This window comes from Phacochoerus africanus, chromosome 3 (assembly GCF_016906955.1).
Source record: "Phacochoerus africanus isolate WHEZ1 chromosome 3, ROS_Pafr_v1, whole genome shotgun sequence".
NCBI lineage: Eukaryota > Metazoa > Chordata > Mammalia > Artiodactyla > Suidae > Phacochoerus > Phacochoerus africanus.
Window position 1 is genome coordinate 38695639 of NC_062546.1, and position 18049 is coordinate 38713687.

Below are 18049 nucleotides of genomic sequence, written 5' to 3' on the forward strand. Positions count from 1 at the left end.
CTAAGGAACTTGGAGGTCCCTATCTCCCATCTTAGCAGCAATTAACCTCACTGGACTTGGTCTTTGGCCTCCAGGATTGTAACTAAGCTTTTAACATCAAAATAGTAAATTTAAGACAGAAAGGATTTCAAGGTCATTTGGAATGTTAATACTTGACCAACAGAAAAGGAATATATACAATCTCTTCATGTAGGAACAGGCTTATGGAACTAAAGACAACTCATACAAGCCTGACAGCTAACATATGTAAAGGCAAATGATATATTTTCTACTTTCAGGTCATATCTCTATCAGAATAGAGAATAACATTTTTAGTGGGAAGATAATTGAAGATGAATCGCTTTCTTTTGTTGGATGACAAACTCATTAAAAAAATGAGCAAACTACAAACCATCAATCTTGCCTTGAAATCACACCTTCCCATTTCTCTACCCTTAAAAGGGGGTCTATGTTACTGTTCTAGACACCATCAGCTCACTGTCTCTCCAAAACACACTCCAATTGGCTTCAATCCTCCACAAAGAATTCTCTTAAAAAGGTGCCAATGACCTCACTTTGCCAGATCCAAGGGCCCTTTCTCTTTTGTTAATTTCTCAGCAGCATTTCCAAAAGTCTGCTCTTCTTTCTGAAACATTTTCTTGCTCTGGCTGCTCCTTCTCTGTTGTTGCCACATAATCTAGATACCAGGATGTCCCAGGCTTCACTGTTCTCCTTACTGATACATTTTCCTAGTCAATCTCACCCACCCCTGGTTTTAAGTATCACTTATATGCCAGTGACTCCAAAATCTGTATCTCTGGCCCACGCCTCTCCCTAGAAATCCAGACTCATATATCTGTCTTCTCAGCTTACCATACAGCTAAGAGTCCCCTTGAATTTACCATGGCCAAAACTGAACTCTCTTGATAAAAACTGTGCCTTGTGGCCAGTCTTTCATAAATCCGTAAGTGGCACCATCATCCACATAATTACCAATGCTAAAAACCTAGGATTTAGGCTGGATTCCTCCCCCACCCCCACCCTAATCCAGTCCATCAGCAGAACCTGTTTTCTCTACCTTTGGATTGAAACACATCCATCCATTTTGTCTCCATTTCCAGAAAATGCCAACACTGCTTTCCTGCTATAGTCTTCCAACTGGTCTCACTTTGGCTCTTCTGACTCATTTTCACTCATAGGCAAAGTGAGCTTATTAAAGTAGATTATGTCCCTCCACTGTTTAACACCTTCCGTTGGTTTCTCCTCCTAGTTCTGATAATAATAAATCTTACAGTCAGACATAATCTGGTCCTGTGCTCATCGCAAATTTCCCTAATCCACCACCCTCCAGCCACCCTGAACTTCCCTCTCCAACATCTCAAAACTGGCCTTGAGACATCTCACCAGCTGGACCACTCTTTTGACATTTTCAGCATCAAGATTTCACTTGAATGACTGCTTCTTCCAGGAGCACCCCCAAGTCTAGCCATGGCAAGCTGCCTTCTCAGGATTTCTTCCATATGACTCCTCATTTCTCCAGAAGGCTTGTATTACTGTCATACTTTTAAAAATTGGTTATTTTTGGATCACTGCCACTAGAATATAAGCTTCAAGGAAGCAAGGATATTTATCATTTGCTTCTCTACTTCAGTGCCCAGAACAGTGCCTGGGGCCCAGTAACCCCCAACAGGTATTGGTTAAATGGGTGTTTGAGGAATACGATCTACAACTTTGATTCAATTTGTGATCAAATTCAGTCAGAACTGCTAGATTATGCTTGTTTGAGATTGTGCTCTTTTCATGATACAGGAGAGGCCTGTGGAGTTGAGTCATCAGAAATGAGGCTGGAAATTCTATTGAAGATACTTTTGTTTTGGAAGAAAGGTCAAAAGGACTTATAATGACCAGAACTGCACCTCTTGATTTCTCCATACTTGGGTTAGGGAGGCAGAGTAGATGCAGTGATGTATGCTGACACTGGCCAAGATCACAGATGAATCCTGCCACTGGATTCTTTGCCAGTCAGCGGGCTCACTGGGAAGAGCAAGAGGAGCCCCCTGCCCCCTATTGTCCCCAAAGGGGTGCATTTAAGACTCTTTACACTGAGAGGCACCCATACTGTGGTGAGGACCCTGGGCATCCAAGAAGTGGAGAAGAGGGCTTACATTCTAGCACTCTCTCCTAACAGGTAGGATGATCCCAAATCTAGAAAGAAATTGACTGTTCTCAATTGATTAAGGGAAAAGAAATGAATAAGTAAAATGCAGGTGGAGTTCCCAACGTGGCTCAGCATGTTAAGAACCCGACATAGGCTCCATGAAGATGCAGGATTGATCCCTGGCCTCACTCAGTGGGTTAAGGATTTTGCACTGCTGCAAGCTATGGCATAGGTCACAGATGCGGCTCAGATCCCAAGGAGCTGTGGCTGTGGTGTAGGTTGCAGACATGGTTAGGATCCGGCTTTGCTGGGGCGTAGGCTGGCAGTTGCAGCCTAGATTCAACCCCTAGTCTGGGAATTCTATATGCTGTAGGTGCGGCCCTAAAACAACAACAACAACAAACAAAACAAAAAAACCCCGGCAGATGTGTGTGTGTGTGTGAACCGGGGTGGGAGAAATCTATGTTGATAAAGACAGTTTGGGACAGAGCAGGGAGTGAGTAAAACCTGTGAAACCACAATAGTCAGAGAATGGCCTCAGCTGTCAGCAGTTAGTTGACTAATAATGCTCCTCAGCCCCAAACAGTAAAAATAGTGACAGCTTTTCACAGAAGACTCATCTTCCACAGAGCATAATGATGTGATGGCCAGAAGCTGGGGGCCAGGGTGGTTTGGATAACAACCATTTGCTGTATGAGAAATTCATTCCACTTCAGGGACTACATTTCAGCAAAGGGAGCAGCTGACCCAGTGGCAGGTATGCAAGGTCCCAGCCGCCTTGCTTCAGTGCCTTCTCTGATTGGCCTTCTTCAATTCCATCTTCTAGGCTAATAATAAAAGCTTTCAGTTCTCTAGCAAAAGTTCCAAGGTTAATGTAGGAAATTTTCGGTGAAAAACTTATCACACTACCTGGATTATTTCTAAGAGCCTAGCCTATAGCCTAGGATGTGACTGGCACATGAGCAGAGCTCACTGTTTTAAAAATGCCCCATGTGTTGGGCTCATTAGGACCCAAAGAATGGCTTGAAAAATAGACAGAAAAAGGACATTTTTATTTGGGTGGTTATGTTGACAATTGCATACTTGTGCAGATCATTCTTTTAAAGGAAAGCATGTCTTAGTACAAAAAGGGAGGAAGAAAAGACCTTCTAAGGTGGGGACAATCTCTTTTGAGTCTTAAGTGCTATTTTAGGAAAAATCAGGGGTTTGGGATTAACATATACACACCACTATATAAAAATATATAATCAACAAGGACCTACGATATAGCTCAAGGAACTATACTGAATATTTTGTGATAACCTGTAAGAGAAAAGAATCTCAAAAAGAATATCTATCTATATCTATATACAAATAGATCTATTTATGTCTACATACCTATCTATTTCTACCTCTCTCATATATAAATATATATTTATCTATATAGAGACTCTCTCTCTATAGGAATACCTACACATATATATCTGAACCACTTTGCTGAAACTAACACACCACTGTAAATCAACTATACTTCAGTAAAAAAATGTTCAGGTTACAATATATGGGAGAGGATCTTTAAGCCTCCTATTGGCACATCTGCTCTTCAGTGGACAGAGCTGATGTCAGGAAGGCTCTAGATCTCACTGAGTTCTGGGTGTAGGGGTTAAGTAAGGCACCATCACATCATTGCCTACAATATACAGAGGAATGAGCAGAAGCTTGTCTTTTCAAAAGTCAATGCAAAACTATAAAGGACATTCTATTCGTTATGAAGAGAAAGCCTCTGATACATTTTCTGTATATGTTTTCCATTTCATTTTTTTTCCCCAAACCACATCTACTGCTTTTGACCTGCCCTAAATCAGCCATGCTCTGACTTCATCCTTCCAAAGAGCATCGCTAAGCAAACTGCTATCATCTGGGGGCAAAGTAGAGCTGGCAGTTGAGACAGAGAGGGTACCCTTGCCATTGGAGGCAATGACACTCATAGTTAACAGGGCTGGTGGCTTCCTGAGGGAGGCGTGAATGAACCCTGATGTTACTTGGTGAAAAGGTATCAATATTTTCAGAAAAAAAGCACTAAACAAAGCCATTGTTCACCTCTGTGGATGAGGCCTAGGAGACTCCTCAAAAGAAATCTGAGCCCACCTGCTTCTTGGCTCTGTCCTTCCATTTCTTCCACACTTTGCTTTTCCTCTGGACCGTTCTCATCTTTCAAGAAAACCACAGAGGGGGAAAAAATAAGTTAAGTCAATTTATGAAATATCTCTTTATGGCTAATACGCTGCACTGAAATTAATTGTAACCAATGTAGCATGACTCCCCATAAAGCAGGGCAGAGTGATGAATCAGAGGCGTGAAACAGAAAAATTACCTACATAAATAGGTGCATTTATCCTAGTCCCTTCTCACATGATTTGCTTGGTGGAATGTTGAACCATAGTAAACAAAATTCACGCAGCAGTTCCAGTAACACCTCTCTCCTTGCACAGCATTTCCCAAAATGCAATGATTTTTATTCCAATCTGCTTTTTTACCCCTTGACTCAAGCAATATGCACTGTGTAAGGAAACTTTGTTGGATACATCCCTATGCTCTTTATTTTCCTATTTGATATAGGTTACAAAAAAATATTTTTACTTAAGGTTTTACAAATTTTAGTTTTTTAATCCATTTATGTACATATTTCATATGACAGTATAACATATATCTATGCTATGAAATATTATGCTGGTCAAATTTATGCTGTAGTATATATAATAAATAACTGGGTGGGTGTAATGGAGGCTATACATTAGAAACTGGCTAAAATTTTTTCTTTGGCTTAAAACATATAATATATACCTGTGGATTTATGTGTAGAAAAAAATAAACTTTTCCTTTTTTTTTCTTTTTCTTTTTAGGGCTGCAGTCACGGCATATGGAGGTTTCCAGGCTAGGGGTCTAATTGGAGCTGTAGCCACCCGCCTCCACCAGAGCCACAGCAATGCATCTGCTACCTACACCACAGCTCACGGCAATGCCAGATCCTTGATCCATTGAGCAAGGCCAGGGATAGAACCCACAACCTCACGGTTCCTAGTCAGATTTGTTTCTGCTGCGCCATGACGGGAACACGGAAAAAATAAACTTTTCAAAGGCAAATAAAGGCATCATTTTACAACTCATTGATGGGAGGGTTTCCAAATCTATTTGTTTGGAAAAAAATTTAATGATAAATTTATATAAAGACATAGACGTAACATGTAAGATAAGTAGTTACAATACAGAAAACATAAAGCAGAATTCACCTGCACATAATACCATGGATTAAAGATGGTGAGAGACTGTATCTCAAGATGTAGAAGCTATTTTTTTCTCTCCTTAAATTTGGACTGGCTCTGTGGCTTGTTTAGACCAGTGAAGTGTGGAAATGATGTTCTGGGCCCTCCAAGTCAAGGCCTCAGAAGACTAGCAGTTTCCTCTGTCTCCCACTGGGAGGCCAACTGCCCTACTGTAAAGACACTCAGGCTGGTGCCCCAATGGGGAGGGGTCCAAGGAAAGACGGAAGTGCAGAGGCATGTGGGCGAAGCCTTCTTGCACCTTTCAACCCAATCCAGCTGCCAGCTGAATGCATCCAACTCATGACCTCAGCCCACACAGAGGAGAAGAAGAATCGCCCTGCTGAGCCCTTTGAAAAGTTGTGACCCATAGCCAGGCTCAGATGACTTAAACTTGTTCTGCTGTAGTGCTTTGACCTATCATCTGCTACAATAACCAGCTCTTAATCCAGGGGCAAGAGGATGGGGAAGCCTCTCTGGAGGAAGACTCAACTAGCAGAGCTAGAACAAGAGCCTGGGAGGCAATGGGGTAACCTTCTCCTAAGGAGCTCTGAAAAATAACCTACTGACGAGAGTTGCAGATGGGAAAACATTTGGAATTTACCTGAATGAATGAAAAAGTTTCTAATAGAATGATGAAAACAAACAAATAAATGAGAATGACACTCTGACATGGGGAAGGGATCCTCTCAGTGAATAAATATATAAGTAGGAATAAAATTCCCTCTGCCCAGCACTGTGTCATTTGTCATGAGGGCAAAATATCATTTTTAATATGACCGCCTGGGGTGGCTCTGTAGTTCCCAAGGTTCTCAATGGCACATTTATTTATTTTTTATTTTTTTGTTTGTCTTTTTGCTATTTCTTTGGGCCACTCCTGCGGCATATGGAGGTTCCCAGGCTAGGGGTCGAATTGGAGCTGTAGCCACTGGCCTACGCCAGAGCCACAGCAACGCGGGATCCGAGCCGCATCTGCAACCTACACCACAGCTCACAGCAACACCGGATCGTTAACCCACTGAGCAGGGGCAGGGACCAAACCTGCAACCTCATGGTTCCTCGTCGGATTTGTTAACCACTGCACCACGATGGAAACTCCCTCAATGGCACATTTATAAGGAACACTCTGACATCTCTGTCCTGGTTCTCGGAGGAGGTGCCAACACTGGCTTCGGCTGTAGGGAAGAACTAGCCATCACTGCTGCTTCTGCTCCCTTTACAAGGTCAAGCTGGTACAGGTGCACATGTCCAAAACACAGTATTCCCCCCCCTCCATCAAACAGATTCACACTCAAGCAGGAAAAATCTGCCAGCTTTCCTGTATCCACCCCTCTCCCCAACAGACAGACCTCTTAACACAGATTTCACAGTAGGCTTGAAGTCTGCAGTGACAGGATGCTTTTAAAATTAGTCTGGTGACTACATCTCCTCTGGAGCAGGGTAAAAGCTTTCTTGTGAAGGGAGATAAGGAAGGAAAGAGTAACAAGTTACAGGGAGGTGAAGAATTGGTTCCAGCAGTTCTAAATGCATGAAAAGGGAATTCATGGTCAGACCCCTGAGTGTGACTCCAAGTCCAGTTTTAGAATAATAACCAGTCTGGCTCTTTATCTAATCTACTGCTACTGGGTTTTTACCCTTAATCCATGTGTCAGGTGTCCCAATCCCTAACACAGTCATCCACGTGGTGTGTTCTGTTTTCCACTTCGAGTCTTGGCTGTGTGGTGTTCTAGCTGCAGTATTCCTGCCCTTGCAAAGCAAATTCAAGAAACCCTTGGCATGTTTATCAAAGAGCAAGTGCATCCTAGAAGAATGCTGGATTTGGCATTTAAATAACTTGCCCTCCAATGAAAAGGTTTGAGTATCTTGCTTTCATCAGTTTCCAAAGACAGTGCACCCCAAATCCAGCAGGGGGAACCAGCGCAGAAGCCTTGCTTTCAAAACCTGGTTTATGCATTCTCAGGCAATTAGATTAGCATTTGTTTCATTCTTTTAAAAGGACAGTTTGGCTAACTTATAACTTGCCATCCATTTAAAATGCCCCAAATGGGTGAGTTCTTAGTGAAACAGTGGGCTTCCTCCAATAGGAAAGAAAAAAATCCTATTACACAGTTACTGGTAAGTATTTGATAAGGACAAGCTTTCCTTTTATCAGTCTTGTCTGTCTAGCTATCTTCGCAGGAAGCACATAAACAATAAAAAGTTAAGTAGAGTGGGGAATGTAAACTTGTGATTTTTAGAAGGGATTTAAAAGGCTTACAATAAATGTGAAGAAATATAGTGAAGTGACAGGCTATTTTGTGAGCTTAAAAACTGTCACACAGCAGCTAAATTTTCTTAGTTAATATACCTGCGGAATCCCATATTTGCTTCAGATAATACATTTCCATAGTACTCATGTTCATTGTCACAGAACACCACTTTCCCACATCCAAATCACATGACTTGTGAGGATTCTAATGGATGAATCATTTTTGCTTCTCCAGTATTAGGATTTTGCCCTCCAGTTTTTCGACCCATATTTATTGAGCATGTATTGTATGCAAAGATATTTCAGGAGTTTTATAGAAATAAAAAATAGAGACTCCTACTGTAAAGTGAATTCATGTAAGTAGAAGGAATGCACCATTGGTTGGATGACGACAGGAATGCAGTTCATGTTTAATTGTAGATGGAATTAGCTTTATAAGGGCAAAATTTCAATGTCATGGCTGTAAATTGCTATCCTGATATTTGCAGTTCCCTTTTTATGGCTGTGCCCACAGCATGTAGAAGTTCCTGGACCAGGGATCAAACCCACAAGAAAGCAGAGACAAAGCTGGATCTTGAAACTGCTGAGCCACCAGGGAGCTCCTGCAGTTCCTTTTGTGAACTGTGTACAGGGATTGGAATAGAAAGGGGAGGTAGGAGTTCCCATTGTGGCTCAATGGTGAAGAACCTATTATCCATGAAGATGCAGGTTTGATCCTGACCTCACTCAGTGGGTTAAGGATCTGGCATTGCTGCAGGCTGCAGGATAGGCTGCAGGTGCCTCTTGGATCCCACATTACTGTGGCTGTGGCATAGGCCGGCAGCTGCAGCTCCAATTCAACCCCTAGCCTGGGAACTTTCATATTCTGCCAGTGTGGCCCTAAAAACCAAAAAGAAAAACAAAAGAAAAAAATAAAGGGGAGGTAAGTCAGAACAAATTCATCCTTGCTACTCGGGAAACAAATTGACATGTACTGCCTGCTGGTATTCTATTACTTTTTCTCCTAGAAGCCCAAGATTTCTGGATACAGAGAGAGCATAGGCAATTCAAATGCAATTGTTTACAGACTGGATTATTGGTTGAACTGATTCTTCAGTTACCTGTAATGTAATAAATATCCCAGACTCCTTCCACTGATGTTGGACTTGACCAAGAGACTTGATATGGATAGTGAAATGTTAGTGTGCATGATGGGAGCTCAGAGCTTGGATGTATTGCCTAATTGGACTTGGTGCTTGTGCTTCTGATATTTGCCATGTCAAGAAGATGCCTCTGCAGCTGCTGGGTTAACAAGGATCAGAGATACCTGGAACAGACTTGACCCCAAGTCATGGTCTGGAGGCAAGACCAGAAAACTCACAGCTTGAAATAGAAATGTCCTGCTGAGCCCAGCCTACACCAACTTAACCACATTTGGCTTGTAAATCTGTGAGCATGAAAAGAAATCTTTCTTGTTGTAAGATGCTGCATTATGGGATGGTTTGTTACACAGCTACCTGTAACAATAGCTGATGAATACAAATGGCATATTCATTTTATTCAGATCAGGAAGACTCAAAGTTATTTATAATTTATTTTTTAAACTCTTCACTCCTTCATTTATAAGGAATTCAGTCTTTAATTTTGTGTTTTGCAAGCCAGCTGCATTCTCATCTTACACATTCCAAAACTCTCTAGAAGGCACATATTCAAAAGATAAATTCAGCTTATAGAAAGGATGCTCTCAAAGAGTCTGCAAAGCCATCAGTGTTCATGTTTTATTTAATAGATCTCTGTGGGCAGCAGGATAATACTAGTTAGTACCAGGAAACTATGCATTGAATACAGGCCATGTTCTGCTCAGTATTTAAGTGTTCTGCATAGATTGTCAAATTTAATTCTCATAACAACCCAGTGAGGTAGGTATTTTTATTATTGTCCACATTTCATGGATGGGGAAACTGAAAAACAGAGATATTAAGCAATTTCCCTGAGATCCCACAGTGATGTCAGCAGGGTTTCAACCCAGTCATCTCAGACCAGAGCTCACTAGCAACTCCTCGGAAATGTAACTAATAATTGTTAACTGGGTCAGACAGTTATATTATGAATCAGTAAAAATGTGGGAAAATGATTCTTAATAATAGCTGAAGAATTCAACTATAATCTCATATACATTTTGAGAATGCTAAGAACATGGAGAAACTAGCTCTTCTGACACTTAAGCCAGAGTGGTACAGAGCTACAGCTCCAAATATATTTTTTATACTAAAGACATTTTTCTTTTGAAACAATGTTAAGCAATGGAGAGTTACAAGAACAGTACAAGAAATTTTCCTTTTTTTTCCCCTGAACCGTTGGGGACATAATCACCCTCTTACCGCCCCTGTCAGCTCTGTATACTTTAGTCTGTATTTTCTACAAACACATTCTCCTCCATGACCACAATGCAACCGCCGCGATCAGGAGATGAGCAGTGATAACATTCCTACCATGTAAGTCACAGACCACAGTCAAGCTTTTCTGATTTTTTCTTTATTATGATTTTTTTAAATTGAAGTATAGTTAATTTTCAAGGCTGTGATAATTTCTGCTATACAAAAAAGTGACCAAGTCATACATATATATATGTGTATGCATATATATGTATATATATATGCATACACACATATACATATATAAACACATATATCCATTCTCTCAGATTCTTTTCCCACATAGATGATCGCAGAATACTGGGTTGAGTTCCCTGTGCTCTATAGCAGGTATATCATTCCATATACCTCAGTGTGCATATGCCAGTCCCAAGGTAACCTATGCCCTTTGGTAATCATATGTTTTCAAAGTCTGTGAGTCTGTTTCTGGTTCTGCACATAAGTTCGTTAGTATCCTTTCTTTTTAGATTTCACATATAGGTGATAGCATATGATGTTTGTCTTTCATGGTCTGCCCAACTTCGCTTAGTATGATGGTTTCAATTTTCTAAGGTTACCTTTCACAGGATCACACACTGTCTTTTGTCGTCCTGTCTCTTTAGGCTCCTTCAACCTAAGACCAAGATACCCTTCTGACCTCACCTGTATTGTGCGCAGCTGGGAGTGGGGTTGCCACACCTGCTTCAGTGGTAATGCTCACCTCGCTCAGCCCTGCTTATTGGCTTTAGGATGAAAGAAAAGAGAGAATGAAAGAAGAGAGAGGAGTTCCAAACATTTAAACATTGGCTGATTGATCTATCTTTTTCTTTTCTTTTTCTTTTTTTGTCTTTTTAGGGCTGCACCTACAGCATATGGAGGTTCCCAGGCTAGGGGTCAAATCAGAGCTGTAGCTGCTGGCCTACGCCACAGCCACAGCCACAGCCACACCAGATCCAAGCCATGTCTGTGACCTACACCATAGCTCACGGCAACCCCGGATCCTTAACCCACTGAGTGGGGAAAGGGATCGAACCGTATCCTCAGATTCGTTTCTGCTGAGCCACAATGGGAACTCCACAATTCCCAAGTTGACTGCCTCACTATCTTAATGAGAAGCCTCATGTATGTCTTCCAGGGCGGATGAAAGAGGTGTACAGCTGGGTGGTCGCAACCTGACTTAAGCAGTAGCTGCTGCCTCCTAAGCACCAGGCACTTATTTGCCTCCAAACCATTACCATGAATCCCTGGACAGTCCTACTGAGTTAGACTTCCATCTACATTTTTACAGATCAAGATTTCAAGGTTTTGGGAGGTCAAATAACTCCCCTGATGACCCATAATTAGTGTCAGAACTGAGCCATAAACTTAGGTACAGGTTATGCCAAACCCTGAGATATTTCTTGCATTGCAGATCTGGGTGACTTCTTCTGACCCCTGAGAACTAAAAATTGCGAGGTCTCTACTGAGTATGATGCCCTTGCTGCTCCTAGGGTGTCCTCAGCACCCAGCACATCGCCTACCATCCAGGAGGGGCCCCATAAACACTTGTCAAAGATGAAGAAGGAAATTTCTCTTTCCTCAAAGCAGTAATTCTTATTTTTTTTGTTGTTCAAACTATAATTCAGTTCTCATTGTAAGAAAGGTATGGTATCTATCTGAGCCTCTGGTCGGACCTCATTAAATTATGGACTAGTTTTAAAGTGTCACATCTCTTTGATCACAAGTAATGGTTGTGAAAAATCAAGCGTGGTACTAAGTAGGGAGCACTGGTCATTAAGAGCACATCAGCTTTCATGATCACCCTAGTCCAGCTTCCATCCCTCTCCTGGATTGGGGCAAGGAAATCTTATTCTCAATCTAGAAGCCAAACGATGTGCTTTAAAATGTTTAAGTTAGATCATCCCATTCCCCTGCTCACATGCCCCCCTTATACTCAAAGGCAGCACAGCTCTACGCCAGAGACCCTACTGTTTTTCTGCCCTGACTTCCTTCTCATCTCCTCCTTACTCCCTCCCTCCAGCCACACAGGCCCCTGTGCTTCTCCTCCAGCACACGAGGGTGTCTTTGCCCCATGTCTTTGTACTGCCCATCCCATCCCCTCTGCCTGGAGTGGTTTTCCCTGAGGTCCTTCAAGTCTTTGCCCAAATGTCCACTTTTTCTTTTTTCTTTTTAGGGCCATACCTGCAGCATATGGAAGTTTCCAGGCTAGGGGTCAAGTCAGAACTGCACCTTCAGGCCTATACCACAGCCACAGCAGTGTGGGATTTGAGCTGCATCTGCGACCTATGCCACAGCTCACAGCAACACCACATCCTGAACCCACTGAACAAGGCCAGGGATCGAACTTGCATCCTCATGGACACTGTGTCAGTCTCTTAACCCACTAAGCCATATTGGAAACTCCCCAAATGACTACTTTTTAATCTGTGCTGAATACTCCACTTAAACTTGCATCATCTCCCCAGCCCCACACATTCTGTCCTCCTTTTCCTGATCTGCTTTTAATTTTTGCTTTTTTTCAATTATCTATCATCTTCTAATAGGTAATTGAGGTGGGTGTTATATTCACTGCTTATGCATGTCAGCCCCTAAGTAAGTGTAAGACCCACCAAGGCAGGAATCTCTGCTTCATTGCCTACTTTCTCCTAAGAACCCAGAATGAGCACATGATGGTCAATAAACATGAATTAATAAAATATGCTCACTCTCTACCTGGCCTTGCATGGCTACTTCACAGATTAATCAGGAAAAGGGGGGAAATTATTTTCTGTTCCATGATTGCCAGGTTACTTATGAAATATGAGGTTGCTACATCATGTGAAGCAGACTTTTTTAAGTAAGGTGGTCCAGACACAGAACCCAGGCTCAAGGTTCAATACACCTATCACCCTTTTGTTTTTTTACTGGAGCAGTTACCTTCAAGAAGGAATCCTTTCCCCAGGCCAGAGGAAGTGCTGTGTGGAAGTTGTTATAGTGCAATGATTCAGATTCATGGCTTTGAACCTCCTGGGGAGGGGGAGGGGAACAAATAGTCCCTGACTGCCTGCCAGGACCACTTCTACTGAAAACAACCTCAAATAGTATTACAACCATACCCCATTCAGATGGTGTGTAAGACCCACAACTGCTCTTCAATTATAGAACAGAGAAGACTGTCCTCTCGGTCCTACCTCTTTCTAAGAATGTCCCCAAACAGTATATCTGTGCAGGTAGGGGGAGGGGAAAGAACTAAACCATTATTTTTACAGCATAGGTATCTGTTAAGGGAAATGTACATGTGACATATGTTTAAGGAAAGGAAGCTCTTGAGACTGAAGCACGCAACTCTCCCTTCCATAGATTTGGTAGGATGGTAAAGAGTGTCAAATGTACAACAAAAAACTGCTAGAGCATTGAATTTTATAGAATTTCCATAATGGAGGTATGACCCTGGTGTACCAAAACTTGCTGTGGCATATCCTGGTATAAAAAGAACACAAGGCACTACACAGAGAGCTATTCAATATCTCACATACCCTCTTAATAGGGAACATATGGTTCTCCCATATGGCTTGTTAGTACAAATACTTTTACTCTGATATGGTTTGTTTTTAATCCAAGGATTTCCAAGTACTTTACAAACACTATTCATTAGCACAGTCTTCCCTGGGGAAGTTGCAGCCCTCACAGAGATACAAAGCACGATCAATAACCATTAAGGAACAACCATAATAAGAAACATATTAATGTGGCATTTTTTTTTAAAGAATAGGAAACCAACAAATGGGAATTAAGCAACTTCCGCAAAGTCTTCTGATATATGCATTGTATAGCTAGGGGTAGAAATCAACTTACGGGGTGCCATGACTCTGAGTTACACTGGTTTTCAGGTATAAACATAATCTGGTGTCTATACCATAATCAGGAAAAGTATGACCAGAATAAAGCTTAGCATTACAATGGGATTCTTTAGCTCTCTCTTAAAACATCAATTGTACTTTTTCGTTGACTTTAAGACCTCAGATCAAATTTCTTTCTAAAAATTACAGGTCTCACTGTTGTCATTTACATTTCTGAACTGAGATAACTGTGTGCCTACACATTTTGCTTAAAACCAGCACATACTGTGCTCTGTGCAGATGTTAATGCAGAACTGGCAAGACAAAAACTCTGTTTTGCTTCTTTGTTGAAGAATATAAAGTATATAAAGATGTTCTTTGAATAGAAGGATCATCCCATGAATAAATTTAAAAGATGTTAGGTATCTTTGTCATGAATTAATGTCTACTGAGTGCCTACAAAGTTCAAGATGGTGGAGAGGGGATAAATTAGGTTATTTGAAAGACAAAAGACTTTCCTTCCAGGAGCTGACAAAAGAAAGATGGATGGAGTGGTTTCTTGAGAGGTACCTGCCCGCACAAGGCAAAATTTGCTCTTGAGACAATTATCCAGAGAGAAACAAAACACTTTATCTCAAATATGTATATCTGAATAAATGTTGGGCATTTGAGCAGAATTAAATAAGAAATATCTGAATAAGTGCTTCACTTCTCCACGTTGCTTTGTCCACATGGCTCTTTGGGAAATCACTGACTAAAGATATACACTTGCTGAGTGCAAGTGTCCCTTGAGGAGGTGACAGTGCAATACATGTGTATTTGAAGTTGCACCCAGTCCACATTACTATAGGGAGTAAAAACTTTCATTTTCGTGTTTCCATTCTTTTTCCCCTTTAAAATAGTTCTTCCCTCAGTATTGATACATACAATTTTAAGCAGTGAAAATAAAATTCTTAAGAGGCTGATTTGGCATTTTGAGCTTTAAGGTGAAAGCAATGTATGGGCTTTTGACAATTCAATATAAACTTATTACAAAAATGTGCCCTCACTCAAAAATAATCCTATAGATGATAAAACTTGATAACCACTCCTGAGATTCCTATCAACTATAAAAACAACAGTGCCTTTTACATGTATTTTTTTCTCTCTTTAAAAATGGCAGAATTCTAGTAATGGTTTTAACCTTTTTTTTTTTTTTTTCCTTTTTAGGGACATACCTGCAGCATATGGAAGTTCCCAGGCTAGGGACTGAATTGGAGCTGCAGATGCTGGCCTATGCCACAGCCACAGGAACACATGGATCTGAGCTACATCTGGGATCTACACCACAGCTCAAAACAATGCCAGATCCTTAACCCACTGAGCAGGGCCAGGGATCGAACCCACATCCTTATGGATACTAGTTGGGTTTGAGAGACACTGAGCCACAGTGGGAACTCTTAACCTAATATTTATTTAGTAGATACTATGCTAATTAACAGCTACTGGGCAATCCAAATGTGGTATTTCCAAATTGAGATGTGCTGTAAATTGCTATACATCTGATTTAGAAGACAGTACAAAAATATAAAATATCTTTGTTGACAATTTTTGTATTGATTACCTGTTGAAATAACAATTCTTTGGCTATATTGAACAAATAAAATATAGAGTTAAAATTAATGTTGCCTATCTCTCTTACTTTTTAAAAAATTCATTATCAAAATTTAAAACAAACAAACAAACAAAAACATTAGTTCCTGTTGTGACTTAGCAGGTTAAGAACCAAACATAATGTTCATGAGAAAGCAGTTCAATGAGGTTCAATTCCTGGCCTTGCTCAGTGGGTTAAGGACCTGGCGTTGCCGTGAGCTTTAGTGCACGTTTGCAGATGCAGCTCTGATTCAGTGTTGCTGTGGCTGTGGTGTAGGCCGGCAGATTCAGCTGTGATTTGACCCCTAGCTGGGGAACTTCCATATGCCCTAGGTGCAGCCCTAAAAAAAATAAAAAATAAAAAAAAATAAAAAATAAAAAAAATTTACATATACATTTATGACTCACTTTATATTTCTCTCAGAAGGCACTACTCCAGATATTTAGTGAGGAAAGGAGCCATGGAGCAGAGTCCAGCAGAACAGACAGATACAGTCACCGGGGCTGTCAAACACTGTCCCTGGGTGCTCACCTCTGATCTCTGCACCCTCCCTTGGCTGTGGCTTCTCCTCATGACCCACTGTGCCACTCTGCCCTGGGTTTTTTTTTTTTTTTTCCCCTGGAATCAACAGGATGATCGTCCTGTGCAGTTAGTTTGGAAGTCGCCCTAAACTGGTGATGGAGAGGAGTAGGTAAGTAGCACCTGCTTTCACGCCCCTGGAGTGGGCCAACTTTGAGGCATCCCACACTGCCTCCCAGCTTCTCCTGCAGGACCCAGTCTTGTAATTACTTCCTTCCTTTCCTGTCTCGCATCCTTATTTCTTGGAATCGTTCACCCAATCAACTGCTTGCCCTTAAATCCTTTACTTAGGGTAGACTTCTAGGGTACCCGAGTTAAGAAATTTTTTTTAAGATTTTTATTTTATATATATATTTCAGTGGATTTGTAGTGTTCTGTCAATTTCTGCTATACAGCAAAGTGCCCCAGTCATACATATATATGCACGTTCTTTTTCTCACATTATCCCCCATCATGTTGCAACACAAGTGGCTAGATATAGTTTCCTGTGCTATACAGCAGAATCTCATTGCTTATTCACTTCAAATGCAATAGTTTGCATCTACTAACCCTAAAACCCGGTCCCTCCCACTCCCTCCCCTTTCCTTTGGGAACCACAAGTCTGTTCTCCAAGTCCATGAGTTTGTTTCTGTTCTGTAGATAGGTTCATTCATTTGGGCTGTTGAGCTAAGATATTTTTAAGCCAAATAATGACACAACGTCATCCCTTAGTATGACGAGTGCTAACAGAGGCACATGCACGTTGCCAAGAGGGCTTCTAAGAAAGTCATCATGCCCTGTGGAAAGGGCATTTGAGCTGACAAGTTAAGGCGTTTCTTATGTGAAATCAATCGGTAGAAATTCATAAGGCAAAAAGGATGGATGAGTGTTCCAGATGGAGTGAAGAGCACATCCAAAGGCCCTTATATGGGAAAGACTGTGAAAACTTGGGGCAGCCAATGAGGCTGAAGCACAGATGGTGAGGGCCACGAGCTGTGCCTAAATGAAAGAGATCCAGGCAAATGGAGGGTAAGGATCTAGGGGAGAGGGCGTGTTTCAAATATGGGGAACGAGATCTAGAGGTGAGAATGAGCATGCATGTCTGGGGGTCACAGGGACTTAGCACTGCTGATTACTTCCAGCAAGAGGAGTGGAGCCCAGACAAAAATCCAGATAAAGAATTACTGGTCATATTACAAAGGGCTCTGTACCCTTTGCTAAGGAGGGAGATGCTTCCATGGAGGGGTTCTCTGCCACAAGGCTGCGTTGGGGGTATGGATTGAGGGGGGCAGCCAGAACAGGTAGGGGATCCATGTGGAATGGGTTAAAGTACTCCAGACAAGAGATAATGGAAGGCTGAGATAAAGGGGTGGCAGGCGAAGAGAGAGAGGGAACAGGATGGACTGAGATAGGCAAGGGTAGAATCAGAGGGCTTTGGTGAGCAATGAGAGAGCAGTGAGGGGAATGAAGGATGAGGACTGGTCCAGCCTCTACTGTAACAGCTCTAAGTTATCCCATTTAATACTCCTAACTTCCTGATACATATGCAATAAATATTATATTTTACAGGTGAAGAAATTATGTTTAGACAGTTTAAGTAACTATTCTAAAAGTCCTATGGTTGATAGGGAGTGAAAACAGGATTTGAGCCTTGATCATCCCTTTCCGAGTGAAATATGATAGTCACCATGCTATAATGCTACCTGGAATCCCACCCAAGCATATGGCCTGGGAAGTTGGAGGTTGGGGAACTGCTGCTGAGCCTGGGAACAAAGAGGGACGTGTTGGTGTAAGGTGCCCATGAAATATGCTATGGAAATGTTTCAGTAGAAAGGAAGTAGAGGGAGAGGAAAAAGAGCCCAGTAGGAATCTTTGTAAAGTAATAACCTAGAAAATTTGTATAACACTGTCACAAAAAATCAAGTGGTTATTCTTTTTTTTTAGGGCTGCACCTGAGGCATAT

At 41.5% G+C, this 18049-nt stretch overlaps 1 protein-coding gene across 1 annotated transcript in view; it reads right to left on the bottom strand.

Moving 5' to 3' along the window:
* LOC125122838 (ADP-ribose glycohydrolase MACROD2-like) overlaps positions 1-18049 on the bottom strand; it is a 105438-nt gene that overhangs the window by 52830 nt on the left and 34559 nt on the right. The window contains exon 3 of the mRNA XM_047771653.1: positions 4265-4327. Coding sequence (XP_047627609.1) covers positions 4265-4327 — 63 coding nt within the window. The remainder of the gene's footprint in view (positions 1-4264; positions 4328-18049) is intronic.